We start from the raw sequence: 14,268 nt of genomic DNA, 5'->3' as shown, positions 1-14,268 counted from the left end.
CCCTGCGCGCGAATGCATCCAGCCGAGAGGGCGAATGGGCGGCCCTCGTCTTACGGCTCGGCGGCCCCCGGCTCGGTCTCGCGCGACAACTCCTCGAGCGACTTGCCCTTGGGCTCCGGCACCAGGAACGTGAGCAGGAACCCCAGGAAGCTGCACCCGGCGAGCAGCAGCAGCGAGTTGCGCACGCCGATGCCCGGCGGGTACCCGTGCGCCGTCTTGGCCGGGTCCTGGCTCTGCGCCAGGTACAGGAACCCGAAGGAGCCGATGATGGCGCCCACCTTGCCCGACGCTGCCGAGATGCCGTGGCACGTCGCGCGGAACCGCGCCGGGTAGATCTCCGCGGGCACGATGAAGGTGGTGGCGTTGGGCCCGAAGTTGGCGAAGAAGAAGGTGAGCGCGTACATCACCACGAACCCCGTCTGGTTGCCGGGGCGCGTCCACCGGTCGTACGGGACGGCCAGCCCCAGCATGAAGGCCGCCATCATGAGGAATCCCACCGCCTGGATCGCGAACCGCCCCACCACGTCGATGAACGCCACCGTGAACCAGTACCCGGGCACCGTGCCGCACAGCGCGATCAGCGTCTGCGCGCGCGCGATGTGGAACAGCTCGTCCAGCGCGCTCATCGTCTCCGCCGCCGGGATCCACCCCACCGCGCTGAACAGGTCCTTCTGGAACAGGTTCTGCGAGTAGTAGGCGATGTCCAGGAGGAGCCACGTCGACGTCGTGCCCAGCAGGTGGAGCCCGTGCCGGTGAAAGAACTCGCGGGAGAAGAGCCCGAACGGCGGCGGCGGCGGCGGCACCGTTGTCGCTTCTTCTTGCGGCTCGCCGCGGCACCGGGGCTGTGTCTCCGGCCCTTCCTCCTTATTGCCGATGTCGACCTGGAGCACCCTGGACATGTCCGCCGCGGCGCGCTCCGCGTTCCGGGCCACCAACGCCGTGTACCGCGCCGTCTCGGGCATGTTCATACGCGAGTAGAATGTGAGCGCCGCGGGCACGGCGCCGAACATGAGGATGATGCGCCACACCAGGTCCGCCTCCGCCGGCGTGGACGCCGCGGGGTCGACGTCGTAGGGCGGCGCGGGGAACGGGCTCCGGAACAGCGCGCTGACGCCGATGGCGACGGCGCCGGCGGCCAGGATGCCGAACCCCTGCATGGCGAAGACGGCAGCGACGAACGCGCCGCGCGTCTTCTTGTTGGCGTACTCCGACATGATGGTCGCCGACAGCGGGTAGTCGCCGCCGATCCCGAAGCCAAGCCAGAAGCGGAAGAAGCAGAGCGTGGCCATGACGCAGGCCGGCGAGTAGCCGAACGAGAGGCCCGACGCGACGGAGCAGACGATCATCGTCACGAGCGTCATCCCGTAGACGCTCTTCCGGCCCACCCGGTCGCCGAGCCAGCCGAAGAAGAGCTGCCCCGACAGCGTGCCCACGAACGCCACGCCGTTGACGGGCGAGGACACGTGCGGCGGCAGGCTGCCCGGCTTGGGCGAGCCGTCGACGGTGTAGTAGATTCGGCCGATGAGCTTGGTGACGAGGGAGATGCAGAAGAGGTCGTACGCGTCGGTGAAGAAGCCCATCCCCGCCACGATGATCGCCGTGAAGTGGTACCACTGCGTCCTGGCGCCGTCTAGCGCCGAGAGCACCTCCATGTTCTGCCCCTGCCCGCCCGCCATTGATTATATTGCCGCCGCCGCGCCGGGGCGATCGATCGCTGCTCCTCCAATCCGGCCGCCCAACGTCTATGGTATCGTTGTCTTCTCTTTCTAAAACCAAAAATAGTGGAGAGTGGAGTATGCAGCCAATGTATAGTGAGGAGGAAGTGAGAATATTCTCGGCGCCGAGTCCTCCATTCCATGGATGCCAACTTCTTCGGCCACAAACTCTCCCTGCTCAACGGCTTCTTCCGTGTTCCATGCAAAAGCTTTGACGGGCTCTTCCGTCCTAGTTCCGTTCCATTCCATTCCATGCGGGCACGGGGAACTCCGAGCTCGGTGGGGAGCAAATAGAGGCCCAATAGGCCGCCGTATTTCCAGGAAAGGCCGGCCAGATGGCCCAACAGAAACTTTGACCTTTGACCTCTGACCGAGCACCACGATCAGAAACTTCTCCAGAGGCCAAAGCTGGCGCCGGCCGGTGCGGTCCAAACGCGGCTGCCGTCCCCGGTCCTCCTCCTCCTTCTCCTCTTACTCGCAAAGAAATCATCCCCTTCCCCTCGCCAAACCACAGGAAGAAGCGAGGAGGCCACCCAGATCCCACCTTCTCGAGCGACGGCGATGGCGATGGCGTCGGTGCCGGCCGCGCCCTCGTCCTACGGGTGCGCGGCGTGCGGCGCGGACCTGAACCTGTCGGCGGCGCACCTGTACCCGGCGGACTTCTACTTCGAGGCAGGGAACAAGGGCACGCTGTCCTTCTCGTGGGTGGACGAGTCGCGCCTGCGGTTCGCGCCCGAGGACCGCATCCGCCCCTTCTTCGAGACCCTCGACTACTGGGGCATCCAGCGGAAGCGCACGCGCATCAGCTGCGACGCCTGCGGCTGCCTTCTCGGCTACGTCTACGACGACGGGCCGCCGGTCATGCAGGGCACCGGCCAGTTCGGGATGGGGCCCAGCCAGGTCATCCCGCGCCGCCCCAGGTACCGATTCAAGATCAAGGCCGTCGCCGCCACCTCCTCGCCGCCTGCCGCCGCCGCCGCGTATGGAAAGTGATCCTCCGTAGATTTCTGCGTCTCGTTTCGAGTCTGGTTGCGTGTCATGTCGGCTGTCCTGCTATGGTTCCTTTTCCTGTAATTTTTTTTAACGTAATTCTTACCTGTGTATATTAACTTTTCTTCCTGTAATTCGTGTCATGCGGTGTTTTTCAACTTGTTCCTTGGTGTCAATAATCTTTTTTTTTATCGGTTTGCGGTGAATTTGAATTTTGGAGAATGGATACATATACAACTTCTAAGAACTCTTGAAAACACAGAAATAAAAAAAAACACATGATTGGAATGACATGCAATTGAAATCTTCTGGGTATCTAGAATGTGTTTAATTAACTAAACGAAGCATTTGAATGGTACACAAATGAAAAGGAAATATAGGTTGTATCGTAATTTCAAAGAAATTCGTAATTTTTTAAAAAAGAAATTTGTAAGATTCAATCCTCTGAAATTCCTCCACTTTCCCTCTGTTGCAAAGTGGCCTCGGAAATGTCTCCACTTTTCCTCTGTTGCGATCAAGCTGTGTGGCTTGTCATAGGTTGTCAGGTAGCAACACCTCTCACCCCATCGCAGTTGGAAAAGGAAAAAAAAAAACACCCAATCAAAAGACAACTCACGCATAACCATGCGCGTATGATCATCACATGAGCAAACTAGAGGAATCAATGCATTGCGCTGTGGAGTGGAGTGTTGAATTCAGAAGGAATTTTTTCGAAAGAAAGAAGTAATGAATGGGAATACTCCGTATGCTCAATCAGGTTCAGATGAACAATGACAAAACACACTAGAGATCAACTCTTGTTGCGCGTTCACCCGTTGCTAAGGCTAGCAGAGGATGAACTACTAATCTGAGATATTTATGGACATTCATACAAGAAAAGAGAGATAAGAAGCTGACACGCAACGAATGAATGAACAAAATAGAGATATTCACGGGAGAAAAGGAAAACTCAATTAGTTATGCAGGTTGGAAGAGTCCAATTAGAAACTGTACGTAGAGAACCTGAAGGCTGAAGCCACGCAAAAGCGCCAAATAAAGATGTGAGATCAATGTATAGGCTGGAATGTTTTAGAGGAATGGGTAGTAAAAGGAAAGAACAACTCTGGAAATACAGGCTATAAACAGGTTACAGGTGTGCCTCTTTTTGGAGTACAATATTTGTTTGGATGTGGCGAGTTGTCTTATAGCTTCTGATGAAGCCAAATTGGACAACCTCTCAAGAACAGTGGCGCACCCGATGGACGATTTGCAAACTCTCAAGACTTCATGCAGTTCTCCTTCGGCTGCTGATGGTTAGACCTTGGCCCTGTTACTGCTGTTACTTCTAGTGCTAGATCCTTCGTTTTGCTGCTTGTGTTGGATGCTGTAAAACTCATTATTCGCTTTTTTGTAAGCACGGTTATAATTACACGCATTGGGAGTTTTGCACAAACCTGCTGCTGCATGCAGCATGTTCTGTTGGACGATCAAAACGAAGCAAGTGTTAAACAAGTAAAATTTCTTCGTTATTCAGTAAAGGCATAATCATACATATACAATATCCTTGATAAACTCTGCTGGAGCAGCAAAAACGTGGAATTACATCTGTTTTCTCCTAATCGACTGATCTACAGGACGAAAAACCAGGAAACAATTCCAGCTCCAGACAGGAGCAGATCATCAGAAGCACATGACCCTAGCTGCAGAAACCGCGCCGTGGTCCTTGAAGCCGCCGCCTTCTTCCAGATCCACCTTCCTGAGCTTGGCGCGGTGATCGCCGTCGTCGGAGCCGGACCCCTCCACGCCGGTCCGCTTCTTGTTCCTGGCCTCCTCCGTGGCGGCGTCCGCGGCCACCATGTCGATCAGGTGACGCGCAAGGTCCACGGCGGCGGCCAGCCCCGGGACCTGCTCCTGAAGCAGCCTCAGGGCGTCGGGGCCGTGTCCCTCCAGCTGGCCCACAATCTCCCGCAGCTCCCGCGCCGACCGCGCCGCCAGGAACCGCGTGACGGAGTCGGGAGGGGGCGTCCCGGCGACGAGCGACGCGGCGTGGACGGCGTCCTCCAGGCCGACGGGCTCGTGCTCGCCCCGGGCGCCGACGCCGCGGCGGCCTGCCCGGCCCGCGAGGCCGACGCGGAGCTCGCGGCCGCGCAGCGCGTGGCCATGCAGGTTGCGGCACGCGCTGCGCGCCGTCTCGTCGTCGGGGTACTCCACGAAGGCGTAGCCCCTGCGCTTCCCCGTGCCCGGGTCGGCGGCGAGGCGCAGGGAGCGGACGGGGCCGATCAGCTCGCACGCGTCGCGGACCTCCTTCTCGGACGCGTGGAACGGGATGTTGCCCACGTACACCACGCGGCTGCACCTGCAGTTCGCGGCCGCCGCAGCAAGGGACATGGCGCAGCCGTCCATTGCTCCCTCGGATGGAAGAGGAGGCTGCAGATGAGTAGCTGCCGCGGCGGCCATCCGCGGTTATATAGCCCGCAATTCGACGTGGACTCGGAGTCGGTATTCCGTATTCGTTTCGCGGTCGATTTCCTATTTACTACTCTCTTTTTTTTTTTAAAAAAAAACTTTCTTATTTTCCTACTTACGGAAGATGACGTCAGGGACAGCCAAGCCCACATACCCTTCCGCCGCCTTCCCGACCCACACCAACCCGCGCAACCGCCCTAGCCCGCCCAGATCGGATTCGGGCTCGACCCAAACAGAGGAAAGGCCGGGGAGCGGAGGACTATGGCCGTAGCCGGTCGCGGCGGGCGCGGCACCGCGCTCCTCCTGCGGGCCCTCGCGGCGCCGAGGCCTTGGCAGCTCGCGGGGGCGGGCGCGCGGTGCATCCACGAGGGGCCAGACACCATCGAGGAGCTGCTGGACCGGCACCTCGTGAAGAAGCCCGCGGCGGTCCCGGACGAGGAGTCGGCGGAGGCGCGGCGGCGGCTGACGAGCTCCCGGCGGGAAGCGCTGGCGCTGTACCGGGACATCCTCCGGGCGGCGCGGCTCTTCGCGTGGCCTGACGACCGCGGGGTGCCGTGGCGGGAGGTGCTGCGCGCCAACGCCAGGCGCGAGTTCGAGGAGGCCCGCGGGGAGCGGGACCCGGAGGTGGTGGCGCGCCTCCTCATCGGTGGCCGCGACGCCGTGCAGCAGGCGCTCGACCGCCTCGCTGACGCCTCACGCCGCGCGATCGAGGCCGAGGAGGCCAAGCGCCGAGGCGGGGCGTAGATTTGGGGCTGGATACTCCAAACTTACGCGTCCTGTGGTAGCATTTGTCTAATCTTGTTGTAAGCCACGATCCCTGATTCTCAATGTTTGTTATGAAATAGTTCAGAGGATCAGGCTATCTCAAGCAATACTACTATGCAGCATGTTTGATTTTCACTTTACAAGAATCTGAGAGAGGAACACTTCGATTTCTAGCATTTGATCCGTGAATGATGTGTCGAGTGCCGTACAATGAATACAATCAGCTCTGCATTTTTACTTTGTATATAAAGGGTTAAAAACAACTCTGTACATCATCCTAATTTCAATTGCTACAAAAAAGTGGTGCTTGGTTCTTGTCCAATGCGTGTAATCAGTAATGGGTTAGATTTCCCCCCAAATTGTCTGAAAACAACAAACAGAAGTTGCTTCCTGGAGCATCTGCTAGAGTACCTGGGAATGGGTCTCTCCAGTATTTGTCCTCAACTGAATACATGCTGTAGTAGCCTGCAATCGTGCCTTGTGTCAGTTTTGTGAAATCCCAGGCGCTATCAGAACATTCTGCATCCAGGTGTCGTGTCTAGCAGAATCTGATTGATTCAGGGATTCCATCATAAATCTTAGCTTGTTCACCAGTAGTCACCACAGCAACAAGAGCCATCTGAAAATATGTGGTATATCTTTGTGTCACCAACTACAATCTTCCGTCCCGAATATTTTGATATCAACTTCAGTGCATGATGGCAGTGGTTGCATACACGCACATTCTTCTTGACAAGAACAGGGGACCCAGCCTCAGATGATATCAGACCAAAGGCAACAGCCAGCCTTACACTATGCTTATTTGGAAGTACTGTTGTGCTTGATGCAAAAGGATCTGAATCGCGGAGATTACTTGAGCTATCTAAATCTTCTCCGATATTTCTTGATAGGATATCAGAGAATTCATGAATTTTCTCACTCTGAGGGTGAGACATGTCCCCATTGACAAAACTGCACTCTTTATTATTAAGCTCGACAAGGCTTCTTGCCTCTGTCCTTCGGAGCCCCTTCTCCTTCATCAGAGATCTTATCCTCTCCACATCCTCCCATCTCCCGGCATCAGCATACATGGAAGACAGAACAACATAACAACCTGTGTTGTTGTGTTCCAGTTGGAATATCCTCTCTGCTGCATATTCTGCTATATCAATATCATTCTTATTTCTGCTCGCTGTCAGCAAGGAACCCCAAATCCTGGATGTTGGGGCTATTGGCATGTTTTCGATAAACCGCAACACCTCTCTGAGTTCACCTGCCCGGCCCAGAAGGTCAGTCATGCATCCATAGTGCTCAATCTGTGGAATCATACCATACTCCTGTTGCATTGAATTGAACTCCTTCCAGCCCTCAGCCTCCAGGCCTGAAACACTGCAAGCAGTCAACACAGAGACAAAGGTACTCTCATTTGGTTCCATACCACTACACTTCATCTCATCGAACATTTCCAATGCAATCTTTCCCTGTCCATGAATTGCATATCCTATAATGATTGTATTCCAGGAGATCACATCCTTGCCTGGCATTTTGTCAAAGATTTCCCTTGAGGCCACAATATTGCCACACCTTGCATACATATGCATAACTGCATTCATAATGAGAGTGCTGTCTCCATAGCCTAACTTGACAATGTAGCTGTGCATTTGCTTGCATTGTCTTATTGAACCTAGCAAGACGAATGCTGGTACTACTGTTGTCATTGTGAAATAATCAGGATAAAGAGGTTGATTCAGTAGCTCCAGGAACAATGCGATGGCTTCCTGGTACATTTCCATGTACATGTAGGCAGCAATCATATTATTCCATGATACCAAAGTTTTGTCTGTTATCTGACCAAATATCTTTTCAGATGATTCCACTTTGCCAACCTTGCCATACATCTCCAGAAGAGCAGTCTCAAGCACTACGTGAGGAAGAAAATGTCTCCGAACCACATAAGCATGAACACTCCTTCCAAATAGTGAGCTTTCAGTTTGAGCACAGGCAGTAAGCAAGTTGATAGCAGTGACCACTTCCACCTGGAACCCGTCCACTCTCATTTGCATGAAACAATCAAACGCATCCACAGGCCGCTCATTCAGCGCATAACCACCTATCATACAATTCCATGTCACCACGGTCCTCAGCGGCATCTTTGCAAAGACATTCTCCGCAAAGAAAACATTGCCACATTTGCAGTACATGTCAACAAGAGAAGTTCCCACCTTGACATCCTGCTCGAGCCCGTGTCTGATGGCATAGCCGTGTATCTCCCGCCCCAGTGCCAGTGCTGACTCCAAGCAGCACGCCGCGAGGGCGGCGATTACCCCGACGCTGTCATGCCCCACCTGCAGCGCATCGTTCATCTCCCGGAAGCACGCCAGCGCCAGGGCCCCCATCCCATTGGACACGTATCCGTCCACCATCGTGTTCCACGAGACGATGTCCCGCGCCGGCATTCCGTCGAACACCCGCTCGGCGTCGCCGACGAGGCCGAGCTTGGCGTAGAGCGCGACGAGCGAGTTGGCGGTGTACACGTCGGCGCCGAGGCCGAGCTTGATCACGGCCGCGTGCGCGGCGCGGCCCTCGCCCAGCGCGCCGGCGCGCGCGCAGCACTTGAGGACGACGGGGAAGGTGAAGCGGTCCGGGCGCGCGCCGGCGTCGAGCATGGCGCGGTACGCCGCGAGCGCGTCGAGCGGGAGGTCCGCGTCGGCGAAGCCGCGGATCATGACGTTGTGGAGGAACGCGCCGGGGCGAGTGACGCCCGCGAAGGCGTCCGCGGCCTCGTCCATGCGGCCCGCCGCGACGTGGGAGAGGATGAGGGACTTGGGACGGGAGCCGGAGCTGGAAATGGGGCGGGAAGCCCCTCCCTCGCCGTGCTTTGGGCGAGTGCGGGGCGGCGGCTCCTTGGAGGTGGCAGCGGTGAGGTGCTGGGAGGCGCAGGTGGTTGCGGAGGCGGCATGGGCTGCGCGGGAGGGGAGGAGGAGAGGCGTGGCCATGGGTGGGGGCGGAGGGAAGCGAGATGGGGATATTTTCTGTGCCGCGTTTTTGCTTTCGCGGTTTATCCAATCAGGGAACGGAGAGGAGGGAAGGAACGTGTCGCAGGGAGGAATTCGCACTTGCAGACTGGCCGCATGCTTCTGCATTGCACTTGTTGCATTTCAAATGGGCCGGCAATGGCGAACGATTTATTACGCGTCCACAGTAGCAGCTGCTGCCGTGCAGTATTCATGTCGACTGTCGAGCACATCAAAATTACAACTGACCTTTTCAAAAAAAGAAAAAAATTCACAACTGACAACCATGACTCTACGAGATTCAGCTGAAGCATCACAAAATATCCTAGGAGCATCGTAAGGGTGATATCTTCCCAATTTCCAGCGAAAAAGTGTTGCACCATGTCTTCGCAGGACAAGCCTGAATTTGATAATACAAACTATTCATACATACATTGGTTTGTACAGTGACAGAAAAATTGATCTGCCGTTGCTATGACTCAGAGAGAACTTTATCTGCGACAAGACTCGAACTCAAGAAATGTGTGGTTCAGATTTCTGTAACTCGCTACCCAGGCGATCCTCAGGTATTGTCTGTTGTGTGAGATGTCATATATATAGCACTATGCATCAGATCAGAACAAAGCAATTAACCACACTGTTTCCTTTTCTGGGCCTGCAAAATGAAAAAAAGAACATCAATTAGTTCCAGGTATTTGAAACATTTTACATTATTGACAATCATATAAAGCAAAACAAAGCTACCGGATTCTGAAATGGATACTTTATTGTCCACCAACAGAGGCACACTGCCAGCCACAACTTAACTAATTACCTCTTGAAGTTTTCGGAACACCGATGCTTCCAAATCGCTAAATCCAGTTCCATCAATGTTGCTTGCAGTAGATTCATATGTTTGTGCTGACCTTGCTGGTAATCCACCCGATTCTTGAACAGGAGCAACATTTAATGGAAACAGAGAGAAATGGTTCTGTATTGCCAATAACTGTAAAAAAGACCAAGAAGTAATGGTTAAAATCATTCCACAATGCAAGAAATATAAAACTCAAAGACAGGACGAGTCATTCAGTAATGATCCCACGTATTTAGATTTTCTGAAACCAAAACAGAGGGGATGACCCTACTTTGGTCATATAAATAAAAACAACAGCTTATGCACAACCAGGGAAAGAAATAATGTACAGCAACAAGTCAACAAGAACCTAGTTGCAATTTGATTTCCTCTCTAGATTACCACTCCAAACTTGTCACTGAACTATCCATGCCATCAGGACAAACATGTATAATTATTAATGTATGCAAGATTACAAATCACACATAGTTAAGTAGTCTTGTGCATCAAACTGTTCCTACAATCTTATCTTATATGAGTTTGAATTAAACATTGTGTCACTTTCCTGGGATATGCATATTTGCCCCTACCAACGATGTAAGATTCGGATCAAATTAACAAAAACACAAAAATCATAGCTCGGGTAACTGAAATACTCCTAACACTAACACAAAAAACATAGCTCTGGTAATTGACATTAGTAACACAAACACAAAAAGCATAGTCAACGTGGAATGCTCTCAAATGATAAAGGGTAGAGAAACAGGACTTACTGCAGCTTCTTTTGAACCCATGACTACAATTGCTGAGCCCTTACTCCTTGATTTCCTTGTCTTGATAACAACGTCTTCAACTTTGCCAAATTTCTGGAAGAGCTCCTCCAACTTTGCCGCATTATAGGAATCAGCACTCCCATCCCATGAAACCTTCAAGATCTTGGCCTTGTCCGTTTTCACCGCGTCCTGTGGGGTTCCACCCTTCCTATCTCCATGCGCCTGAACACATAACCAAATTGTGGAAATTGTCAAAAGCTAACCAATAAATATCAATGACTCTGTTGAACAACATGTTGCTTAGCCTTAGCACGGACTAGATAGGTACAGCTACAAGCAATTTCAAACTACTCACCAATAGCCCTGAAGAAATGCGATGCTTCAGGTCAACCATAATGTAAATGAGTCACAATCACCCAGGATCCAGAACATAGTAATCTCTAATCCAGTGAAATTGGAAAACAATAGCATGGCAAGACTATGTATTCTATCCAATTCCCAACCTCTTGCACATTTTAGCATGGACCAGATAGGTACAAGTACAACTACAACCAATTTCCCCTCTAATCTAATCACACTACTCACTAACATTCTTGAAGAAATGTGGTGCTTCAGGTGAAGCAATATGTATGTATGAAACACAATTAACGAAATTCCCTGATACCCAGGATCCGAACTAGTAATTTCTAATCTAATCTAACTAAATGCAAAAATAATAGCATGGCAAGGCGTTAGGTATCCTGACCAATTCATTCAACAAACTAACTGAACAGTTTTCCAGAGCACGGAAAATACGACGGAGAAATTGTTCGAGACACTTACCGAAGTCGATGCGGCACCTGATGCAGAAGCCTGCTTGGCGGCGCGGAACGCTGCGAGCTCGCGCTCAATGTCGGCGGCCATCCGCTTGGCCTCGCGCTTGGCGAGCTCCTCGGGGTCAGCGGGAATGCCCGCGGCGGCTGCGCGCTCACGCTCCTCGAGGTCGGAGACGGCCTTCCGGCGCTTGACGCCCGCGGCAGCGGCGCGGGCGGCTGCCTCGCGGCGGCCGCGGAGGCGCGCGTCGAACTGGCGGCGGAGGGATTCGTCGCGGAGGAGCTTGTAGGAGCTGGAGAGGCGCTGGAAGTCGGCGGTGGCGTTGGGATCGTCGGGGCGCTTGTCGGGGTGGCGCAGCCGCGACTGAGTCCGGTACGCCTTCTCGATCTGCTCGACGGTCAGCGCCGCGCCTTCCTCCCCCGACGGGAGGCAGAGCACCTCGTAGTGGTCGACGTCATCCGCCTCCTGCACCAACGCCGCCATGGCGCCCGAAGAGATGCCGCGGGCCCTCGACTCCGCTTGGTGGGATGGAGACGCAGGGCGAGGGGTCGGCGCTTTGAGCAAACGGAGGGTGCCCAAACCCTAGATCGAGTGGGGGGTTGCCGAGCTGGGGGCACGACTAGAGGCGGCTGGGAACCCCGAGCCCGGCGCGCGTCGGGCTGACTGGCGATGGAAACACAAAGAGGACGACGGATTTGGAATCGGTTGCTGCTCGGGTGGCGGGCCGAGATGGGCGATGGGGTTGAAAGCCGTCAAGGAAAAGAAGCTGCTGCCGAGGTAAAGCCGTGAAAGCGGATGCGGTCGCTGGGGAGATAAAAGCAAATGAGACTGGGGCCTTGTTTAGTCCCACCAAAATTCAAAAAATTTTAAAATTCTCCGTCACATCAAATTTTACGACACATGTATGAAGCATTAAATATAAACGAAAACAAAAACTAATTACACAATTTTGCCTCTAAATCGCGAGATAAATCTTTTGACTATAGTTAATCTATAATTAGACAATATTTACCACAAACAAACGAAAGTGCTACAGTAACACAATTTAAAAAGTTTTCACATCTAAACAAGGCATGTGTCTGGTTACCGAACGTTTACTATCCATCACATCAAATATTTAAATATATGTATGAAATATTAAATATAGATTATTTATGAAACTAAAAATATTATTAAAAAATAATTTGCGATACAAATTTTTTAAGCCTAATTAGTCTATAATTAGACATTAATTGTCAAATAAAACGAAAATACTATAGTACCTATTAAAATAAAAACAACCCCAACCAACCACCTCATAAATCCTTCCTAAATAATAGGAATAGAGATTTTGGTGAAAGTTATCCTCTAATAGCTTGTCTAAATAGTTATGTAAATATAGTTATTTTCTTACTCTAGATTTTTCGCTAGCCAAAAAAAATAAAATGACTCTCTAGAGTACGCACGATAGATAGAAAAGTTATTGCAGAGTGAAGAAATATAGAAAGCGATTTTTATGGAAATGGTTCTCTAAATGATGATTTAGAGAGTAAATCCCTGTTTGGCAGGGCTTCTCCAGCGGCTTCACGAGTCGTTTGGAGCCGTTTTCTGTCAAATAGGGTAAAATAAAATGGCTCCACCAATGAAGCCCCCTAAAAAAACGTGCTCTCACAAAGCTTTAGGGTGCAAAGGAGCTGAGAATAGTGGCTTCTCTCGGCTTCACCTTATCCTACGTGGGGGTCTGTGAGAACACATTTCAAGAAAGTACCTATTTTGCCAAACAATTTACTAAAATGGCTCCAACTCCACCGATAGAGCTGTTTATGGAGTTGAACCCCAAAAAACAGCTTCACTGAAGCCGTACCAAACGGGATCTAAGATTTGCAAAGACTCTTGGAGATACTCTAACCAAACCAAGCTCGTCTAGGATTGCTGCTCCCCACTTGGGTATTTTTGTCGGCTTGGTTTAACAAATTTTTTCAAGATTTCCTCATATTGAATCTGTGGATGCATACATGAAGCATTAAATATAGACGAAAAATAATTAATTGCATATTTTATCCATAATTTGCGTGATGAATCTTTTGAGCCTAATTAGTCTATGATTAGACGATAATATCAAATACAAACGAAAGTGCTATAGTAGCCAAAGCCCAAAAAAATCCAATTAAACAAGGCCTTATACATGTTTGAACACATGCATAAAGTATTGAATATAGATTAAAAAATAATTATTTATATAAATTACAGCTATTTTGTGAGACGAATCTTTTAAGTCTAGTTAGTCTATGATTTGATAATATAATGTTCCATACTTTTTTTTGCACAGTACTGAAATTTTAATAATTTATTTTTATGATTACTATCCAAACACTTAATACGATATACCTTATGTGATATCGATGTAACACCTCAAAACTTTATATCCTAGATTTAAATAAGTCTGTCTACAACTTGTCTTGTAGCCTTGTAGGAGTAGTAGTACTCAGCGTTCTGGCTGCCTCCTGCTTTAGACCTTGTTTAAGTCCAAGGTGTAAAATTTTGGATATCATATCACATCAAGTGTTTTAATAATAATAATAAAATAAATTACAGAAGTCTTCGATATTCCACGAGATAAATTTATTAAGTCTAATTAATCTATCATTAGCATATGTTTACTATAACTTTACTGTAGCATATCATGGGCTAATTAGACTTAAAAAATTCGTTTAGAGTAACTATACAGAAAATCCTAGTTTGACTGTTCTCGTGCGTCTTACGTCGTTTCCTATAATTATCTTTGCAAAATTTACTGATTTTTTTTTTGCCAAATGTACTGGATTTTTCTTTTGCAGCAGCCTTTTTGTTTAGACTCACGTTATGCTGAAAACACAAACAGATAGGAATTTGACTAATTAAGGGATTGTTTGGTTGAAGCCCTCCCAAAAATTTTAGGCACTCAGACACCTCTGGCTGAATGA

The 14,268-nt window shown here is 50.9% G+C and overlaps 5 protein-coding genes and 1 pseudogene across 5 annotated transcripts; 2 read left to right on the top strand and 4 right to left on the bottom strand.

Annotated features, from left to right (window-relative positions):
- Positions 51-1,948, bottom strand: LOC8057406 (annotated as a pseudogene).
- On the top strand, positions 2,120-2,898 carry LOC8085663. The gene has a single exon (XM_002468509.2). It carries the CDS (start codon positions 2,277-2,279, stop codon positions 2,706-2,708), a length of 432 nt encoding a protein of 143 aa, XP_002468554.1. The 5' UTR covers positions 2,120-2,276; the 3' UTR covers positions 2,709-2,898.
- On the bottom strand, positions 4,187-5,159 carry LOC8057405 (cleavage stimulating factor 64). Its single transcript, XM_002465859.2, has one exon. The coding sequence runs from the start codon at positions 5,139-5,141 to the stop codon at positions 4,365-4,367; it is 777 nt and encodes a 258-aa protein (XP_002465904.2). The 5' UTR covers positions 5,142-5,159; the 3' UTR covers positions 4,187-4,364.
- Positions 5,382-6,159, top strand: LOC8085662. Its single transcript, XM_002468508.2, has one exon. It carries the CDS (start codon positions 5,412-5,414, stop codon positions 5,892-5,894), a length of 483 nt encoding a protein of 160 aa, XP_002468553.1. The 5' UTR covers positions 5,382-5,411; the 3' UTR covers positions 5,895-6,159.
- Positions 6,064-9,067, bottom strand: LOC8085604 (pentatricopeptide repeat-containing protein At4g35130, chloroplastic). The gene has a single exon (XM_021451326.1). It carries the CDS (start codon positions 9,035-9,037, stop codon positions 6,503-6,505), a length of 2,535 nt encoding a protein of 844 aa, XP_021307001.1. The 5' UTR covers positions 9,038-9,067; the 3' UTR covers positions 6,064-6,502.
- LOC8085527 (dnaJ homolog subfamily C member 17) lies at positions 9,067-12,087 on the bottom strand. Its single transcript, XM_002465857.2, has 4 exons — positions 11,336-12,087; positions 10,514-10,735; positions 9,723-9,893; positions 9,067-9,563 (listed from the first exon to the last, which is right to left on the bottom strand). Exons 1-4 carry the CDS (start codon positions 11,807-11,809, stop codon positions 9,537-9,539), a joined length of 894 nt encoding a protein of 297 aa, XP_002465902.1. The 5' UTR covers positions 11,810-12,087; the 3' UTR covers positions 9,067-9,536.

The sequence above is a fragment of the Sorghum bicolor genome, chromosome 1, assembly GCF_000003195.3.
Source record: "Sorghum bicolor cultivar BTx623 chromosome 1, Sorghum_bicolor_NCBIv3, whole genome shotgun sequence".
Classification (NCBI taxonomy): Eukaryota; Viridiplantae; Streptophyta; class Magnoliopsida; order Poales; family Poaceae; genus Sorghum; species Sorghum bicolor.
Note: the sequence above shows the minus strand (reverse complement) of the source record. Positions and strands in the feature narration are given on the sequence as shown.